Below are 16173 nucleotides of genomic sequence, written 5' to 3'. Positions count from 1 at the left end.
CAGGAAGGCTGTGTATAGACATACGAGTTAAAAATAGAAAGTGATAGTGAGATAGACTTGAGGGACAGATGCGGGGGTATATGGTGCAGAGTGAGAGAGAGAAAGAAAGAGAGACAGAGACAGATAAACCAATACAGAGAGAGAGAGAGAGAGAGAGAGACCGGGAGGGAGGGAGAGAGAGACAGAGAGAGGTACATAAACAGGGAAAGAGAGAGAGAGAGAGAGGGGAGGATGGAAAGAGAGCAAGACAGACAGACATAGAGAAAGACAGACAAGTAGGCAAACAAGCAAACACAGAAGAGGGCAGTTTTAGAGAACATTTGTGAACATTAAAAAGTTCGTATTATGCACTATGTTCTCTTTACAGTTTCCACTAAATTTGTTTTGATGAACTACCCGTTCAAAGTTTTTTTTAAAGAAGCGTTCTTACAAAGTGTATAGTTATTAGTTGACCTTCCCCGAGTACTTTTATAATACGTTTTTATTCTAATGATAATTTTTAAAGCTGGAATTTTGAAAAATTAAAAAAAAGAAAGATATTCTACCACAACATCACATTTATTCCATCAATTTCCCCTCAACCTCCCATCTGCCATCCCTTTCCTTCTCGTAAACAATTTCCTGATGCATTACAATAGTAAACACTTAACGTAATTGATATATTTGTTGTCACATTATCTTGTCCAGTTGAACGTTATTATTAGCTTTCATTTCAAAATCTTGTCTTGAAATGTCTTGAAATACTCCTACAAAGAGATCAGTTTTCTATTGTTTTAGAATTTATTTGTATTACTTAAGTTGAAATTAGTTACTCAAGGTATACATTTACCACTGTCACATGTTTTTAATAAATATTTGATTACATTTTCATTTCCTTTTTCCTTTTCCTCGTTTAAATTTAAATTGTTTTTGTCTGACTGGTCTTTTCCTCCCCCTCGTTTTGCTTCTCCTTCTTCTTCTCCTTCTTCTTCGTCTTCTTCTTCTCCTTCTTTTTCATCTTCTTCTTCTTCTTCTTCTTCTTCTTCATCTTATTCTCCTTCTTTTTCTTCTCCTTCTTTTTCTTCTTCTTCTTCTCCTTCTCTTTCATCTTCTTCTTCTTCTTCTTCTTCTTCTTCTTCTTCTTCTCCTTTTTTATGAATTGTTTAATGGTTACTTTCTCATGTATTACGTACTACTTGTTGTTGATTATTGGTATATGATTCATTTATTATATTAAGTGCATCACTGTTATTTTTTTTTATCTGTTTTAATTATTATATGTATTGTAAATAAAGTTTTACTTTCAAAAGTCAAAAAAGTCTTCTCCTTCTCTTTCTTCTTCTTCTTCTTCTTCTCCTTCTCTTTCAATCTTCTTCTTCTCCTTCTCTTTCATCTTCTTCTCCTTTTTTTCTTCTTCTTCTTCTCCTTCTCTTTCATCTTCTTCTTCTTCTTCTCCTTCTTTTTCTCTTCTTCTTCTCCTTCTCTTTCATCTTCTTCTTCTTCTCCTTCTCTTTCTTCTTCTTCTTCTTCTCCTTCTTTTTCATCTTCTTCTTCTTCTTCTTTATCTTATTCTCCTTCTTTTTCTTCTTCTTCTTCTCCTTCTCTTTCATCTTCTTCTTCTTCTCCTTCTCTTTCATGTTCTTTTTCTTTTCCTTCTTTTCTTTTTCTTCTTCTCCTTCTCTTTCATCTTCTTCTTCTTCTCCTTCTCTTCATCTTCTTCTTCTCCTTTTTTTTTCTTCTTCTCCTTCTCTTTCATGTTTTTCTTCTCCTTCTCTTTCATGTTCTTCTTCTTCTCCTTCTTTTTCATCTTCTTCTTCTTCTTCTTCTTCTTCTTCTTCTTCTTCTTCTTATTCTTCGTCTTCTTCTCTTTCCTCTTCTTCTTCTTCTCCTTCTCTTTCATCTTCTTCTCTCTTTTTTTCTTCTTCTTCTTCTCTTTCTCTTTCATCTTCTTCTTCTTCTTCTCCTTCTCTTTCATCTTCTTTTTCTTCTTCTTCTTCTCCTTCTCTTTAATCTTCTTCTTCTTCTCCTTCTTTTTTTCTTCTTCTTTTTTTCTTCTCTTTCATCTTTTTCTTCTTCTCCTTCTCTTTCTTCTTCTTCTTCTTCTCTGTCCTTCTCTTTCATCTTCTTCTTCTTCTCCTTCTCTTTCATCTTCTTCTTCTCCTTTTTTCTTCTTCTTCTTCTCCTTCTTTTTCATCTTCTTCTTCTTCTCCTTCTCTTTCTTCTTCTTCTTCTTCTCTTCTTTTCATCTTCTTCTTCTTCTTCTTCATCTTATTCTCCTTCTTTTTCTTCTTCTTCTTCTCCTTCTCTTTCATCTTCTTCTTCTTCTCCTTCTCTTTCATGTTCTTTTTCTTCTCCTTCTTTTTCTTTTTCTTCTTCTCCTTCTCTTTCATCTTCTTCTTCTTCTCCTTCTCTTTCATCTTCTTCTTCTTCTTCTCGTTCTTTTTCATCATCTTCTTCTTCTTCTTCTTCTTCTCATCTTATTCTCCTTCTTTTTCTTCTTCTTCTTCTCCTTCTCTTTCATCTTCTTCTTCTTCTCCTTCTCTTTCATCTTCTTTTTCTTATCCTTCTTCTTCTTTTTCTTCTCCTTCTTCTTCTTCTTCTTCTTCTCATCTTATTCTCCTTCTTTTTCTTCTTCTTCTTCTCCTTCTCTTTCATCTTCTTCTTCTTCTCCTTCTCTTTCATCTTCTTTTTCTTATCCTTCTTCTTCTTTTTCTTCTCCTTCTTCTTCTCTTTTGTCTTCTTCTTCTTGTTGTTCATTTTTCATTTTCTTCCCTTTTTCTTTTTTCTCCCCTCCCCCCACCCAATTTCTCCCCTTTTTCCTTCTTCTAGTTAGTTATGATTATGGTTAAAAGTTTTTGTTATTAATTGCTTTTTTTATTTCTTTGATTATATTTGAGCTTGTGACCCCCTACATTAGAAACATAATTATGCAGGCAAATCCGTTATTTGTTTGAAAATAACATGATAAGGAAAAGAATAATTGTCAATTCCTTCAACAAAATCCTTAAACCAATGATAGGGGTAGCATTCTGTGATAAACTATCAGTACAACCAATAAAGTAAGCACTGAGGAGATGCATTGGAATATAACATCGCAAAATTCTGAATCTTTTCTGACATGAGTTGTGGTATCTGGTTCATCTGAACTCATAATTATTGATGAATGGTAAACTTGATTATCATCATCTTAATACAATCTTTACGATCATTATGCTGATTTTTTCTCCATTTTTTTTCTTCATTTTTGTTCTCAATCAAATTCACACAGTATCCTTCAGCAGCTTGCACTGTAATACTGATATCTGTGAAGCTTTGCCCATGATTTACTTTCAATTTCAATACATCATACTTTCGATTTCTTTGAATGGGCTGCGGCGCAGTCAACGCGTTTGTGGGGGTTGGAGGCGGGGCGCTCTAAATTTTATCCTTTTCTCATGCTGAGGGAAAGAGAAAATTCGCAACACTGTGCCTACCCCATGCTCAGTCCAATATAAATGAACAAAATTATGATCATTTTGCGGAGAATGTTTTGCTATAAACGAAATTTAACCTTTGACATGTCTTTTTTTTTAGAAATTGCGCCCTCAATCAAGAAATGACTTGATACCTCTGTAATATATGATTAAGATGAAACCAGCATAAAAGGGTGGCTATTTATGGCAATTAAGTTTCTGAGAACGTGAGAACAGCTTCCTTGCGGAAGTTGGTAAAAGTATATATGAATCAATTATGGTTAATTTATAGAGTGTATATATTGAAATTGATGATGTACGATTGGCATTTTCAACGTTTTGAAATGGCATGAAGAAAAATCAGCAAAGGAAACAAAATAACGAATACCAAGTGTAATATTTGTTTTATTAATGATAACCGTAAAAGAACACCCCTCCCAATACAAAAAGAAAAAAAATCAAGTGAGTTAATGTTGGGAAAGGTATTTGTATATTGCTTTGACTATTTTGTGTGATATTTACATATTATGATGTAGCTTCACTAGCTTGTATATATCTCGAAGTGGTTTTCCTTGATGTAACAGTTTGTGTTGCTCTCTCTTTCCCTTCTTTACCATCCTTCTCTCTGTGTATCCTCTCCAATTTGTTTCTCCCTATCCATCTCTTTTTCCAACTTTAATCTTAGTTGGACCCCTTTTTTCTAACTGCACTCCATCCCGGCATATTACTTCATTCCTCATTCTTCCCTTCTCTCTCTGTTTTTCTTTCGTCACACTTTCTTGTATATTTGTAAGTACATATAGTATTACGAGCCTCGCTTCGCTTCTATTATGGGCCCCCCCCCCTTCATTCCTCCCCCACACTCTCTCTCCAGCTTGAAATAAACACGAATTCTCTTTCATTTGATGATACAGGCTAAATATTGCATAATAGTTATCAAGATGTTAAAACCTGTGACATTCATAACTGTGTTTTCAATTGTATTATGTTTTGCACTTATTGTGTTAAAATTGTTTGAGATGTGTGGAAATGAAAAAAAGATTGAAACTTGAAACTTGTGGGTTCGAGCCCTGGTAATAGTGTCATTTCGCAAAAACACTAACCTACATTAATTTTGCAGCTCTCCACCCATGTTTTAAATGGGTACCAAAAGGAAGCCATCCCTTTAATTCTGTCTTTGAGCACCTCCCAAGGTGGATAACAATTATGAGCTATACAAAATATCAAATATTATGATATTCTCACTCTCACTCACACTCGTGTTAAAAGCGACATACAAAATGAAACAAGATTTTTTTTCTTCTTTCATATCATTTTATTACAAAAGGCAAATCTTTAATAAATTACTAGTATGCACAGAGTAATACATATTATTGTACACGATAATAGCTTTCACATTTCAACTGTATGTAACATATTTATACATCATTAGTTTTGCTGTAATTCTAGCTATGAAAACATGAAAGAGAAAGTAATTTGGCATCAAGTGTTATTCCCATGGTCGGTCCATAGTCTGATTGACAGAAAAACATACGGTAAAATAATAATCAAATATATCCTATTACTATTGTATTTAAAGTGATCGTAACATTACTGTTAAGAAGTCTCAGGATTATAATGTCCACGGGTGAAGATTTAGCGTAAAAATTTGTGTAAACCATTGGAATGAAACATTTCTATTACTATTAAAGCGCATTGATTCACATGTTCTTCTTTATAAACAATAGACCAACAGGTGCTCTGCGTAAATACTTCAATACTAACAAATTAATACAAAAATATAATTGCTCTTTTTATATACATTCACAAAATATACAACACAATATTCTATACAACAGAATGATGGATCTACCAATAAATGTAGTGTAAATTATGAATATAATACTCAAGAAAATCAAGAGTACATAATTTACACAATGATCCAAACTTAATTAGTACATGAAGTGGTCAAATTGTTGTACAGTCATACATAAATCATTTACCAATAAAAGTTAACCATTGTGTATGAAACATAAAGATTACACTCACTGCTGTACACTTTTCACAAAGAACTACACACATGGCAGTAACTCTTTTGGCAAGAATGTGAACATTTTAAGATATTTGACGGATAGATGTTAGTTATATTATTTAAAGCCGGAGGAAAATGTGTTCATTATGCCAGTCGCAGTGTGAATGATAATAATATTTGTCAAACTATTTATTGAAAAGCTTTTGTCAAGATGGGCACATGAAGAAATACCACTCACTGGAGAGCAGTGAGAAATGCAGGTTAAAGCGTAACAAAAATAATCGTATAATAATTACCATTGTGCTTGAAACGAAAAAGACAGTTTAAAATATATATTTAGTTGACGAGTCTACTGGAACATACAAGTTGCTCTTTGTGTGTTAACTATGCGATAATTATGAAAATCATCATTTTAATTATACTAGATAAAGTGTACAATCCACGTATTAATTATGTGAGATATGCTACTTTTATTTGTTTTCCATTTGTTTGTATTGAATGCTCAATAACTCTACTCGTAAATTTCCTAGCGCATGAATTAATGTACCCTTGGCGTAGGCCTATGCTACTCGGCATTTAAATTGGCAACGTTCGGCAGTTTGGCAATCTTCGCTGCCTACATACAGCGAAAAGACGCCTGTCAATCTAAGATGTCTCGTATGACGTCATAATAGGAAATAGTTCAGTTATAGCAGGTTAACTTTTGTATGTACTGACAAGTTTTCAAGATTTAATTTCCTCATCGTATAATATGGATAAGATTATCAATCAGAGAAATGAAAATAATGTTGGATTAACAAAATGAAAATAAAAACTCATCAAACGACATCGTTTTTTAAAAACAAAACCATCTCATTAAAAAACATAAACTATCAATCTGAATATCAGATCACAATAATAGAATTCACCGTGACACGGTGGGAATTTCTTGTGTAAATTCATTTACACGAATGACGGTTTACAGCGCCATTACTGAACAAGCCATTGCATTTCTTTTATAAGCTAGTATTGGGTATGACAACACTCCGTTACAATTATCAAACAAACTGATAAACAAATAAATCTCTTACAGACAGCGTATCCTGCGATTCTGATATAGTCCTAGATTTTCTCAGAACACCTTTATATAGATTCACTTTCACAATGTTGTCACTGCGTCCTGTTTTTTTCCTCTTAAACCAAACATCTGCTGCCTTTCCGACAAACAAACAAAAAAGGGGACAGAAATTATTACCACGTTACATCCTTAACAGGAAAACGCTTTATCACAAACTATGTTATAAAATAGGTCTATAACTTCAGCCTTCAGGGCATATAACAAAGGGGTGCCAGGGTAACAATAGCCCCTTAAGGATTTTCCTAACATTATACGAATCCTGTGGGGCGAATGCTTACACGCCCGTCAGGCACCGTCCCTGTATAATTTTACCCAGCAGTCCTACTGTGCTATTATCCCAACTCAAATGACTTTCCCTTTTCCTTTTAGCATGCCTTGAAGGGCATTTGATAAAACCGGGAAATAACTATTCTTCTCTGCGTGAAATAGTACCCTCATAGTTTAGTACGATAATAATTTATGTGCTATTTGTACATTTCCTACCACATAGTTCTGAATATTGCACAAACGAACTTCTTTGATCTTTTTCTCCTACTAGCTCTTCCCCCGCTAGGCGGAGATCAAAGTTCAACTTGCTGCTGCAGCCCCGGCGTGATCGGGCGTCGTCGAACGCAACATGAAGACCCCGAAGAAGGTCTTGTCGCTCCCGGTGTTGATCCGGAGATTGTCATTGGATACGCTCACGGTGATCTTATCGCCCTTGTCGAGATGGAACACGCCACCGTGGTACTTCGTCGCGTATTCTTTGAAAGGGACGACGCTCTCCATCAGCGGGACGTGGTTGCGATTCGTAGAAGAACGCTGCAGCAGAGAATAAAAAGGGAAATGACGTGGGTTATGATTTGCTGGAAACAAGAGCCATATTATGTACACATAATTTGGCCAACTTATAGTTTCGGTTGGTCACAACATGGTGCATATTCTTTTCTTTTTTGGGTGCTATATTGCCCTACAAAACAGTATTAGCCATAGCCATAGAATATGCCCAACTCGAACCGAGTTGGCCAAAATATCCTAACCAATGGCTAACTATGGAGTCAGTATGGACACAAGTTCATACTGCCATAGTACCATAGAAATATGTCTGTCTTAATATGTCGATTTGACCAAAGCCTCTCGACTTTTCATTTCCGCCTGACAACCTAACTTAGACATTAAAAACCCCATGTCGTATGTCGTATGTATGTATGTATGTACGACTACGTGAGGATCATTTCTAACACGACAAAGGTTTTAAGGATTAAGGTGGCGGGAAAGATGAAAAAAAGTTCAGATGACGCAAAGAAAAGATAGATTTGGACAGTCGTCTTTGAAATCATGAGAACTTTAAAGAGGCTGTAAGAGGAAAAAAGGAGTAGGAGGACGAGGAGGAAGAAGAAGAGGACGAGAAACATTTGTTTTTTTTTAAATGACTATTTACCATGGGCAACGCCTGCTGAGATGAGGGGTCAACTGTCGCTCCACTTTCGGAATCACTGAAGTAGATTTGAGTGTAGACGTAGTAATAACCCGGCTCGACGATTTCAATGCCGTAGGTGCCCAAAAAGTTCACGTTGTGCGTTGCGTTCGCTTTCCATTGAGCTAAGCATTCTAATAAACGAAAAAGAATAATACAAGTATTAAGTATTAGTAATAATGAGGACAAATGTTTTAGAAGTTTACAGTCAATTAATAACAATGATGATAATAGTGAGTTTTCTTCTATAGAGCTCATATCAGACTTAACCACCCTGGCTTTCCACGAAACTGTCATAATTCCTCCAATAGGCCAACCCCCTTCAATATATATATATATATATATAATATATATATATATATATATATATATATATATAAATTATTATTTATTTACATGGAGGCATAGCTAAAGTTCACAATAAACGGAGTGATAAAGAGAGAATTAACAAAGGGAAAGTAACAATGTATTTTTTAATTTTTTTAAATTTATTTATTTTCCACATATGGGAAGGATCACCCTTTTCAGCTAAAAGCTGGTCTTCAAAGGGGTCCAAAAAAAATGTAGTCTACAAGATGCAGACTTTAATCAGATTTTGATTCAGTCTCGATAACGGACACAAAGACCAGGATCGCGAAGACTCTCAAGAAACAAACCCATTGACAAGTGCAATTCCAACACCCTATAGTACATTTCATCCCATTTCAGAAAGTCTGGGATCGAGTTAAATTACAAGACTAAAAAGTGAAAGAAGTGATTGAAGTATAAAAATGAAACAAAATATTATGTTCTTTATTCCTTACCCAATTGCCTATCGTTTCCTCTCGGCCCATTGTCTGCCCCGACAATGTGAGCGTAAGCCGCTGATTTCGCTGCTTCCTCGTGTGATGGTGATGGCATAGTTGTTTGAGGACCATCGAATCGGGGTGAAGGTGAAGCACCATGTTGACTATCTGAATTCTACACGAGAAACGGACATAAAGGAAGGGGGAAATTATTTAACAGAGTGATTTACAAGTTGATAGTGGAGCATAAAATGGTATTCTCATATTACTTTAAAAAAAGAAGATTGAAAATGAGATGGTAAGTTTGAGAAAGAGTCTTTGCTTCAAGAAAATAAATGTTTCAATCTTTTCAGGCCTATGCAAAGATTGGGACTTTATGGGAAAATAATAATTGTCCTCTTTGTAAATGTAAGCTACGTGAGAGTCACTTGTATTTGTTTCAAAAAGTGAATTAACATTGTTTGGGCATTTAGAAAAGCCATAGCAAAACTCTTCCTCCACTTTTTTACATCCCCACGCAGAATGTATGTTTTCAGCAGCAAAAGTTGGTTTCGACATCATCTCTATCTTCAAAACTGAAAGCTGTCGTTCTAACAACGTGTTGGATTTTTAATGAGCAGTCTGAGTACACAACAAAAAGAGAAATTAAATGGCAGTTCTTTTCACATAGGCGAGATTTTCATATAGGCATAGCCTATTTTGTACTGAAAGCAGTCAGTCGTATGACAATCTTTCTCATCGTGCATGGAAACCTACTGAAAAATACTGAGTAGGACTTTTGTGCTTGAATATTTGGTTAAATAAATAATAAAAAATCCCAATGGATGGGTGGAAAAACACCTAAATGTTTTATTGAGCAATGCGAAATGCTCCAATGCACGCAAGGGACTTTTTATCAGTTCTATTGACAATGCTCATTGAACTATACAAATAGTCAATAGCCTAAATCCGAAGGCAGAGGGTCTTTTTCGCAGAGTTTTGATACGAATGTAAACAATTATCTAAAAATAGGAAGGTGTTTTTGTGTTCAGTTGGTGCCCGTACCTGGATAAGGTTATGTACACTGTCTATAACTAATAATGATATTACTTTAGTGATTATTTTTGGATAATGATAAAGACTTTGATATTATGATTTCGTGATAACTGATTATTATAAGTGCGTGCTTCTTCGAATCGAAGTTTGAATAAATATTGATTAAGTAAACAATTGAAAGATTTTCGAAGAAAATAGTGATAAGAACAAAGTATATACTGATCAAGGATATTTGGACGGGGATGAAGAGTATATGCACGTTGGTAGCCTCAATAATATTGATTGATATAATTATATTATTCAAAGAGGTGAAACAATTTCTGATTTACAACGCCTATAATAATAATTACATCAATTTAAACAGCACAGCTTCTATCATGACTAATATACTCTACCGCGCTGTGGTTAAAAAAAACTACTAACAGTGCTACTTTACGGACAATATACCAAAAACTATTCAAAAGCTTCTTAAAACAAGTGCGTCTTATAACCGTTTGTTAACAAACTTTGAAGACGACAACATAGCTTAATCAGAGTACAACGTTCACAAGATGTAACTGCATGTGTATCAAAACCTGTTAAATCGCTGTTATACCACATACCATAGATGGGTTATAGAATAAAGCGTATAATATCATAGTCTCTTTGATACAATTCTGTTTCTATCCTCTCTCTTCAACCTCCCTTTCTGTCTGTCGCTTTGCTTTTCTACTCCCAAACCATACATGTGCTCCTCTAATCCGATCTCGCACTCTACCTCCAATATTATGGCTCTCTCCCCACCCCAGGTTTTTTTTTTCTCTCTCTCTCTCTCTCCCTCTTACCCTATCTCTTAGTCTCTCCCTGTCAAGTCTGTCTCACCGTCTCTCTTTATATATCACTCTATCTTTCTATTTCAAGCTTTCTCCTTTTCGCTCTCTCTCTCTCTCTCTCTTTCTCTGTCTCTCTATCCCACCCTCTTAACTTACCGGATTGAAAGCCTTCTCGATGATTTCCATCTCGTGTCCCAGTCCATGGCTCTGCACGTACAGATAGAACGTGAAGCAAGAGACGATCAACGCCAGAATCGCCGTGATGAAACACACTGCGATGGCGCAGGCGGTCGGGTTACAAGTACTATTACTAATTTGTTTCGCGCCGGAACTCAGCTTCCTCGAAAGCCGTCTGAAACTGCGATGTCGGTCGAGATGATGTCGCTCCGCCAACGCCGACGACGGGATCCAGACGGAGGCGGGACTGTCGTCGTGACCCATGCGGGCTTCTAAGTCCATCTTCGGTACGGTGGTCGATTTTGCTCGGTACAGTTTGGTCCTAAGCTTCTGAAGCAACGAAAGCATTGGGTACGGGTTATAGCTGTGGATGAGAAGCTCTCACAACGAACAGACTGTTACGAGCAGAATGAAATGAAAACTTGCTAAGTGCTCAGAGTTTCTGTTGAGAAGTAGACAAAAACCGAAAATAAACTGAAGAGTCCTTGTGTCTAAGCGTTGCTAATTGAAAGTTAGAAGCTGCAAATCTGAGTGTGTGTTCACGGCAACAGCTTGGTGGTCAACTGATGAGTTCGGGTCGATAACTAAGCTAGTAATCAATCGATTGGGTCCTAGTCGTTATCTGTGAGGTCTTGGACTTGGGATGACTCATGGGGATCCCTCGATAGAAAGAATGTCAATGTGTATTGCGAAACACGTCTCTGAATACTAGTAGAACTTGGATTCAGTTTCCTTTTCGCGAACGGACGGCGGGGAAAACCACAGCTCTCAACTTAGATCACTTCAGGAAACAAACAGAAATAACCGCGGTTTGAACTTCGTGCATGCATTCAGGCTTTGCATACATGCATAAAACGGTAAAATATGAACAGTTCAGACAGATTTTGAGGAGTAATGTTGTTGTGCCTATAATCGAGTTTGCGCCTATAAATGCAAATTTAAAAATGATGCGAATAAAACTCTCAATCTTTATCAATTCTAAACGATTTCGAAAATGAAGATTCGCTTGTTTGTCCTGGGAGAGTTGATGTTGCTATAGTCTCTGCTGAAGTGTATAATATGATTCTGTTCAGGGCATGCAGCGATGCTTTATACTATTGTGTGCGGCGTGGAAAAACCAACGGGGATTCCCCGCATGTTCACCGCGTTACCCTTATTCGTAGTGTGCAGACCCTTTAAGGAACCATGACGTACGCGCATGTCAATTTTAATCAATTTTTATGCTATTCATTTTAACTCTCCGTAAAGATTCTCATCTATTCTTAATTCCTCACATACTAACAAAAAATCATATCCAAAAGTTTCCATGAATAGTCTCAAATGAACGTGAGATACATTTAGCTTGCACAATTTCAAACAAAAGGTTTATTGCTGCAAACTACTAGTAACATGAGCTATGACATCACTGCGCGCATGCGTACTCACAAGAAACTGTTTACTGCTCCTGATCATGTTTTTGGTAAAAATGCTATTATACATCTCGCTTCCCCTCTCTCTCTCTCTAGCCCCCCCCCCCCCCTCTCTCTCTCTCTCTCTCTCTCTCTCTCTCTCTCTCTTCTCTCTATTTCCCCCTCTCTCTTTCTCTCTCTCTTTCAGTCCGTCTGTCTGTCTGAATATATTTTTCTCTCATTTCTTTTCCACTCTTTTCATGCAGCCTATATATTCTTCATTGACATTGATCAAACCTATCCGCTGTTAAACACTTTTGAATGTATAGCATGTCCCTGGTATGCTCATCACGTTTATATAACGTTTGTCATTATAAAAAGAGCTTCCTTACTTTCTGTGCCTGTAACCCATATTATAGTGACCCTATAAAAATAACCTCTCAACAAACTTATTCACTTCGGTCAAAATACTCTCTCTCTCTCCCTTTTCTCTCTCTCTCTCTCTCTCTCTCTCTCTCTCTCTCCATTTCTCTCTCTCTATCTCTCTCTCTCTCTCTCTCTTCCTCCTTCCATCCCGCCCCTTCTCTCACTTACTATCACAACTCCCCGACTCCCTCTCTCTCGCTCTTTCATTCTCTTTTACTTCCCCCACTTTCTCAGCGAAAGCATTGTATTATAAAGAGGTCGCACGTCACTTTTAAAACAACGGAGCATTTCCTTCCCGTCTTGTCTATTTTGAGCTTCCTCAATTAAGAATAGCATCCCCGGATGTACTTGACACCAGCCAATGGGAGTTCATCAATCAACTTTCAATTAGAACGACGCGTTTGACGTCACAATTAGAATCACCAATCACGATGTTGTCTCATAAAGAGCATTTTCACGTAACATAAAAAAAACGTGTAATTAAACTCTTCACAGCGATTGAGTGAAGCGAAAGGGAAACTAATCACAACCCAGGGCAAAACAAAATAGTCTTGTTTATTCCGGTAATGCTTTTATCGGAGCGCTACTTTTATGTTCGTTATCATGAGACTTTGACATTGATGCGAATCTATGCACTTTTTGCACTTTTATGTGGTTTTTATATTCTTGTTCAAGAGAAGGTGAAATGTTTGCTCCATTGTCTCTCATTTTCAAGGTCAATTACGTAGTAGGATGAACGAACTTATAGCAAACAGTTGAACAAAGTTGAAAAATAGCAACATTCATGCTGCTTAATAGCCTGGACCTACTTTTACTTGCCTAAAAAGGCGAGGGTCAAGCGATGATCTTCTCAAAACCCTCCATAATAAGAAGCAATTATTGGTCATTTAATCCAGAGATAATTTCGAACTAACTCCTAACAAGAGTGAATGTTGAGTTGCCGTTTAGGTCCCCCAAAACGTGTTGTATTTGTTGGCAATTTTATCAGAATAATTTTCCAGACTATACTAAAGTAAAAAATAAAAATGAATAAATAAATCAAGAAAAAAAAAGGAAGAAAAAAAAAATCCGTTTTACCCGTTGATCAAGTTAAAACAGATTTTTTTTATCAGGAATTTTATTTTCAATTTTTAAATTTATTTGTTTATCTAGGCGCAATTATTAAATTTGATACGTTTTAAGAACACAATGAGCGATTTGCATAATTATTCAAGTTTGGTTTCCAAAAACACTGCAAATCCACCCACAAATTGCCAAGCACGATAATATTTTTTCTTCTTCTTAAAAATGCCTTTTCATTTTCTATCATTAATTTTGGTATGTATGTGTAGCACCGAACTTTCTCGGGTGGGGGGGGGGGGGGGAGTGGGGGGGGGGGGGAGGATCATTAATGAAACTAGCGCAGCGGAATTTTGTATTTTGTTTCCCCACCTGTCGGTCCTCAGAAATAAGTTATCAAACAATTTATCACACATACACACATTCATACTCAATCAACAAGAATCTTGTCCATCTCGAAATAAACTAGAGAACTAGACAATATAAAGGAAATATTATAGGCTCCTTTATTACTAGGTAATAACAACATATATTTACAAAGAATATGTAACTCCTGGTTACATAGTTGTGGAACAAGTAGTTCCAAACTTAGCATGTAGTAGAGTAATACTGAACCTTATACATTAAAACCTTAAAGGTATAGCCCAGTTTTGGACCCCCCCCCCCCCCACCCCCTCTCATGAAATGGAAGCTCTTATTACCAATCATGTGAAAGAATATGTTTTTACTTATACGTGTGATGATACCAAATTTGCCGGGAAACCGCCTACTAATTGATATATTTGGTAAATTATTATATCTATCCGGACTGGATTGATATGGCGTAGTCCCATATACATCTTTCTGTGTACAGTGCTTGTAAATTTACCTAGACTGGGCCAAGTTTCTTATCATTTTGATGATTCCAGAATCTTGCAGTATACACACCAATACTTATATGCTAGATGATCAACCTTTTCTGATCAATTCCACAACGTTAATTCTTTCACAATGCAATCGCATTTCCAGAACAGTACTGGTCTATAACTTTAACATCATGGCAATAAGTTGAGAGAAAGAAATATTATCTCTATGGCTTAAAACAAAACAAACTTTGACAAAGAGGGTCTCAGGTTGACAGGGGTGTCATGGGTCGACGACCTTCAGCCTGAAAGGGCAGGAAAAACAAAAGTTATTGAAGACTGATGTTTCGAGGATGCTTCCTCTCGATCTTCGTAATAACGAAAGAGCATTTAATCGATAAAATATAGTTTAGCTACTTAATGACAAACTCATTTCTCGAAAACGCAAGTATTCAAGCATTTCGTTAATAACGATTTTTCTTTTGTATTTTTCTTTTGTTGTTGTTGAAGGGGTGTGGCGTATCACAATGTTATCAAAAGAGTTTAAATAAAAAGTGAAACTCATTTACGTCTGTTCCGTTCACTTTCCTAGCGTTTTTACCAGTCTTTCCGGTCATCGTCAAAGTTTAACCCCGGGTATTATAGTCTTGAACCTATCTAACTTGTCTGGATATTGTTTCGCCTCTAGCCATGAGCTATATTTTTAGTTTTGTTTATTCCGATCTATCTGTGTCAATGCCGTTCACAAATCTAAATGATCATGTTTACGGTTTCGATTCCGACTCGATGTGAGTTTGCTAGAAATGAGAGGTCGATATACATGCTTGATTGTAAATGAATATTAATTTTGTCCTGAAAGTAAAATTAACACTACAGAAAAAAATGTAAATCATGTTGGAGTGATGAGGAGGAGTAGGAAGAGGAGGAGGAAGAGGAGGAGGAGGAGAAGGAGGGAGGAGGAGGAGAAGGAGGAGGAGGAGGAAGAAGAGGAGGAAGCTGATAACGATGAAGATGATGGTGATGATAACGGTGATGATTGTGATGATGATGATGATGATGATGATGATGATGATGATGATAATGATGATGAAGATGATGACGATGATGATGATGATGATGATAATGATGATGAAGATGATGACGATGATGGCGATGGTGATGATGAGGAGGAAGAGGAGGTATGTGATGATGAAGTAGATGCATTTTCATTAAAAAATGCGACGAATATCTCTGAAAAAATGACTAAATTGAAGTTAGAGTACATTATGCATCGAATCTCTCTACTCCATGCTCTACACTTCTATATCCATTTTAAATCATCTAACAGGCTTATAATTATACCACATGACAATCAACTGGCTACTCATTAATAACTTTGCTATGGATGTGGTATTCCTCAAAGTTCCACTGCAAGTAACGTATTTAGATACGAGACCATTTTAGATTTAAGCCCTACACATATTTCCTGCGATAAGTTTAACTTTAGATAACCCTACGATTTAGCATGTTTAGCCGGGATGTTTAGCAGCACAGACGCTTTTTTCCACTGACCCCGAAGTTGCATTCAACCTCAAGCCGACCATGCAGGTACAAAAGGTTTTATTTCTGAGCTATTAAAGACATTCCAAACCAAT

At 36.3% G+C, this 16173-nt stretch overlaps 1 protein-coding gene across 1 annotated transcript; it reads right to left on the bottom strand.

Moving 5' to 3' along the window:
• Positions 1-4731: 4731 nt before the first annotated feature.
• Positions 4732-11882, bottom strand: LOC100891737 (lymphotoxin-alpha). Its single transcript, XM_030981763.1, has 4 exons — positions 10804-11882; positions 8819-8975; positions 7980-8149; positions 4732-7360 (listed from the first exon to the last, which is right to left on the bottom strand). Exons 1-4 carry the CDS (start codon positions 11170-11172, stop codon positions 7127-7129), a joined length of 930 nt encoding a protein of 309 aa, XP_030837623.1. The 5' UTR covers positions 11173-11882; the 3' UTR covers positions 4732-7126.
• Between the last annotated feature and the right edge of the window lie 4291 nt (positions 11883-16173).

The sequence above is a fragment of the Strongylocentrotus purpuratus genome, unplaced genomic scaffold (assembly GCF_000002235.5).
Source record: "Strongylocentrotus purpuratus isolate Spur 01 unplaced genomic scaffold, Spur_5.0 spur5_scaffold_12, whole genome shotgun sequence".
Classification (NCBI taxonomy): domain Eukaryota; kingdom Metazoa; phylum Echinodermata; class Echinoidea; order Camarodonta; family Strongylocentrotidae; genus Strongylocentrotus; species Strongylocentrotus purpuratus.
This window is presented reverse-complemented; position numbering and strand designations above follow the sequence as displayed.